General features: G+C 54.1%; 1 protein-coding gene and 1 pseudogene across 1 annotated transcript in view; one reads left to right on the top strand and one right to left on the bottom strand.

The window, feature by feature from the left end:
• SLC15A4 (solute carrier family 15 member 4) overlaps window positions 1-4488 on the bottom strand; it is a gene marked incomplete at its 5' end in the record, with an annotated part of 20197 nt that extends 15709 nt beyond the window's left edge. Inside the window, one exon of the mRNA XM_011381905.2 lies at window positions 4367-4488. Coding sequence (XP_011380207.2) covers window positions 4367-4488 — 122 coding nt within the window. The remainder of the gene's footprint in view (window positions 1-4366) is intronic.
• LOC111732422 lies at window positions 1771-1889 on the top strand (annotated as a pseudogene).
• Window positions 4489-4490: the final 2 nt, after the last annotated feature.

Genomic DNA, 4490 nt, shown 5'->3' with positions numbered 1-4490 from the left:
ACTCCAAATCGCAGTTTTACGTAACTACACACTGTCGGGGGAGCCACACTTGTCCCCCGCCCGCAGGGGACTGAGCAGAGGCCCTGGACCAAAGGCTGGCTGGGCTCTGGGCTGCATGGGGAGCTGCTTCTGCTTCTCAGATAGACAGTTCTTCACGGGACGCAACGCATTTAAATGTCACTCAGTCGCAGTCCGACAGCCATGCTGTCCTGGAGACGGGCCGGAGAACAGAAAAGCTGTGAGCAGGACAACTACAGAGGAAAGAAAACCGAAGTCATAGAAACGAGTCACAAAGCGGGGTTGGGGGGCTGAAAGGGGAAGGGGGCCGGGAAGCACAAATCTAAAATTAATGCTGACTTAGTTCATGCACCGGCTGAAGGACGTGGAGCGGGGCCTCTCCGTGGACTCGGTGACCACACACGCCACCCAACAGTCTCAGATGTACCTTCTCGAAACGAAGCACGGAAAGGTCATCCCCGGTGCGTGCGGCCCAGCCCTGGTTCAGGGCTGCACTGGGCCTCGTCCCCGGGCGACCTGCCCACCGACCTCCTCAAACCTCTAAGCGTCATTCACCAGAAGTCACTTCGGAGCCTGAGCCTGTTACTCAAGGCCCTAAATAACCACATGCCAATAATTCCTTGGTAACAAATGGGAAGCTGGCTCCTACGAACTGCAAGTCACATGCCTCAGCGCCCTGGGCTGGCAAGCCAGAGCTGTCACTTCATACTAGTCACATCACGTCATTGCCCCCGCCCCACGCCGAGGGTAAACACGCTTTCCATGTGACTGCTCCAGAGAGGCCGCTGTAACCGGTTCAGAGAAGTCAGCAGAAAGACCAGAATCGCAGAGGGCGGGGCCAAAAGCAGCTTCTCTGGAAAGTTCTTTAAAATGCACGAGAGTACAGTGTTTCTCTAGAAAAAAAAAGTATCATTTCCTCTTTATTGGTAACAAGTTTTTCTTCTATCAGGCCAATGTTTCAAATCCTCAATTCATCCCTGAAGAATGAGCGTGACCTTTGAGAAAGCGTATCCCTGGGGACACACGGGCTGGCAGAACTGACACCCGGACCCTCCGCCGCGGAGCCCTGCGCTCAGCTCCCACAGGCGAGCCCAGGCCCCCTCCGATCCGGTCACCTCCCACTCAGAGTGCTTCCTGGAGGCCGGACAGTGGGGACAAGGACGTGAGTGGCCGACCACATAATACAGATGAGAAGGGCCAGGAGATGACAAAGGATCTGGCCTGAAGAACAACAGCCCGACGGGCTTCACGCCCCTCCCCACGCGGCCAGCGCCCTGGGGACGGCGGCCAGCACCTGGCACACAGCACTGACTTTTCCCTTCTACTTGCGTGTTAACAAGATGTCATTCACACACTAGAGAGCCCACCCTCTGCAGCGCACGCCCGGTGCTTCTCGGGCTATTCAGTCATGTAAGCATCGCCTCCATCCACACGGACCGTCACCGCCACCCACACCAACGAGACACCAGGTGCCCTGTGCGGCGGCTCCCCGTTCCCCCACCGAGACTGGCCCACGGATCATCCGTATGGTTCGCCTATTCTGGAGAGCTGGTGTCGGCAGGAACGCGCCCTGTGGCCTTCGGCGCTGGCATCTTGCTCAGTGCCCTGTGTCACACTCCTCCGCACCGCCGTGTGCCTCACGTCCCGCCTTCCCACGGCTAGGTGCCCGTCATGACACGGGCCCACCGCTTTGCCTCATCCACACGTCAGCTGACAGACACCTCCTTCACTGTTAACTTAAAAACACTTTGAGTCTACGGCCACGCCACCCTGAACAAGCCCGATCCTGTCTGACCTCGGAAGCTAAGCAGGGTCGGGCCTGGTGAGTACTTGGATGGGAGACCACCTAGGAAGACCAGGTGCTGTAGGCGTAAAACATAAAACATAAGGGATTGTAAGCTGACAAGGTCCTTGCAATCTGTGAGGTCAACCAAAGGCTGCCTCGCCTAAAAAAAACAACAACAAACAAAAAAACACTTTGAACTGACAGAGAGGTTGGAAGACTAGTGAGAAGAACACTTCTGTATCAACCTCTCAGGTCCTTGGCACTTTTCTATAGAAAGAAACGCTCTCTTAGGCTGCCCTATTTACAAATAAGTTGCAGCAGCATCATATTTTGCTCCAAAGATTTCATCATGAATCTCCTAAAAATAAGGCCATTTTCTACGTGGCCATGACACCACCATCACACTAGAAAAACCTAACGTCAACACAACTGTATCTCATAAGTCGACAATCGAATTATCCCAACTGTCCCCCAAAGAGTGCCTTCAAAAAATCTGGGATCTGATCACAGGGGACACACTGCATCTGGCTGTCAAGCCGAACCTTCTGGAATGTGGGGTGGTCCCGTTTCTCATGCTAGCGTCACACTGGAAGAGATGAGGCCAGCTGTCTTACAGAAAAAAACACATTTCTTTTTAATGCCTACACTTAATTACGCATCAAAACAGAGCATATGGTCATGCATTCTAGATAACCTCTACCGGACCAATTGTTCTTTTGAGAAATTCCATGAGTTTCTCGTCTGTCGTCTGCTGGGAAGCACAAATGTTTAAGTCAGACTGCCTAGGTCCAAACCCAGCTCCCCACTGGCTTGCTGTGTGGCCCTGGGAGGGTCAAACCCTCTAAGCCTGTTTCTCATAAAACAGAGACAGTTACGGTATATACGTTGTCGGGAGGCTTAGCGGGCTCTGTCAGCACAGCAGGGGGCAGGAGACAAACACTGTTTCATGCCTGTCACGTGGCTGGCCTTTAGAGATGCAGACCAGCTGTGCCTCCTGCTGTGCCCCCAGCTATACCCCAGCTGTGCCCGTGAGTGATGGCACCCCAAGGCCAAAGCCACGAGGCCGGCCTTGAGACCCAACTCTATGCTGGCTGCATTCTCACAGAATGCATGTGTCCAGTTCGTCCTGGTGCAACAGGTGAAGCGCAGATTAAGAAATCGGAGCTGGAATCGGCCCCTGGCTTGACCGCTCACGACCGACAGGACGATGGCAAGTCTCTGTGCCTGTTTCTCCATCTCGAGAATGGGTGTGACAAGATTCGTGTGAGGTTCAAATGAGGTCAAGTGTGACGCGCACGTTCCATGGTGCGGAGAACGAAGAATTTGGTACACTAGGCAACTGTTATTTCAACGTCATTATAAGGTGTCACCTTACTGTAACGGGTAGTGTCACACAGGTATGGTTAAACCTCAGCTCAAAGGGCAGGGTCGCATACTGGTTGTGTCACTTTGAGTAAATGATGTGCTTTTTCAAGCCTCTACCTCCTCGGTCCCGGCAGAGGGCGGGCGGCGGGCAAAGTGCTCAGCATAGGGCCTTGTGTTGTCAGCCCCCAGCACGTGTCTGTAACCACAAGGTTACCTAGCATGAAAACCGAGGTATCATCTTCCCTGTGACCACCAGCAACTCCTACCCACGCTACCTGCATAACTTACCCCAAATCCACCTGCTTCACGGCACGTCCGCCTCCGCTCCCGTCCAAGCCTCTCTCTCTCACCTGGCTGGGGTCACAGGCTCCTACCTGGTATCCTGCCATCACGTCCCATACAACCTAGTCCCTCACCAGATGTGCGTAAACTTTTTCTGAAGGGGGTGTAAATATTCTACATTTGGAGAGCTGTCACAAGTCCTCAGTTCTGCTACTATGTTGCGGAAGCAGCCACACCACGGCCCACTCGTAGACAAGGATGGCAGGGCCACGTCTCAATAAAGTGTCATTTATGGAGACTGAAATGTGAATTTCATATAATTTTCACTTGTTGCAAAATATTCATTTTTCCCCCCACCATTTAAAAAGCAAAGTCCCATTTGTATTCTTAGCTCCAAAAACAGGAAGTAGCCCAGATTTGGCCGGCAGGCCGCAGCTGCCAAGCCCGTGGGCTACCAGAGGCTGAATCTTTCACAAGCATAAATCAGATCATATGACTCCCTGCTGAAAATCCATAAAGGCTTCCTACTCTACTCAAAATGGACCTCAAACTCTTTTTACCAAGCCCGCACAGGACCTGGGCCCTGCCTACCTATCATTTTTCTTTCTGCTTTAAAAAATATGCGCACTGGACACATAACCTTGTGTGAGTGTACGGGGAACAAGTGGCGATTTGACACATTTACGAACTGCAACGTGATTGCTACTGTAGCCACAACAGCAAGGTCGCCCTCCCTCTGCGGCCCCAGGGCCTTTGCACTTGCGATGCCCCCGTCCGGAAAGCTGCGGGCCTCCACTCGGACGGCCCCTCTAGGGAAAAGAGGCCCCTCTATTTGCAGCGTCGCCCCTCGCCAAGCCCCCCCAACCCCGCCATTCATCTGTGTCCCCGCCCCGTGGCCCCGTCCCCGGGGCCTACCACAGCCTGTCCTCACTGCCTCCGACCATCTGCGACCCCCGGCCCCGCCCCCGCGCGCTCACCTGGTCGGCGCCGAAGGGCGTGATATTGGCCTTGAGCGCGCCCACGCCCAGGCCGACGACGG

This window comes from Pteropus vampyrus, unplaced genomic scaffold (genome assembly GCF_000151845.1).
Source record: "Pteropus vampyrus isolate Shadow unplaced genomic scaffold, Pvam_2.0 Scaffold457, whole genome shotgun sequence".
NCBI classification, from domain to species: domain Eukaryota; kingdom Metazoa; phylum Chordata; class Mammalia; order Chiroptera; family Pteropodidae; genus Pteropus; species Pteropus vampyrus.
Note: the sequence above shows the minus strand (reverse complement) of the source record. Positions and strands in the feature narration are given on the sequence as shown.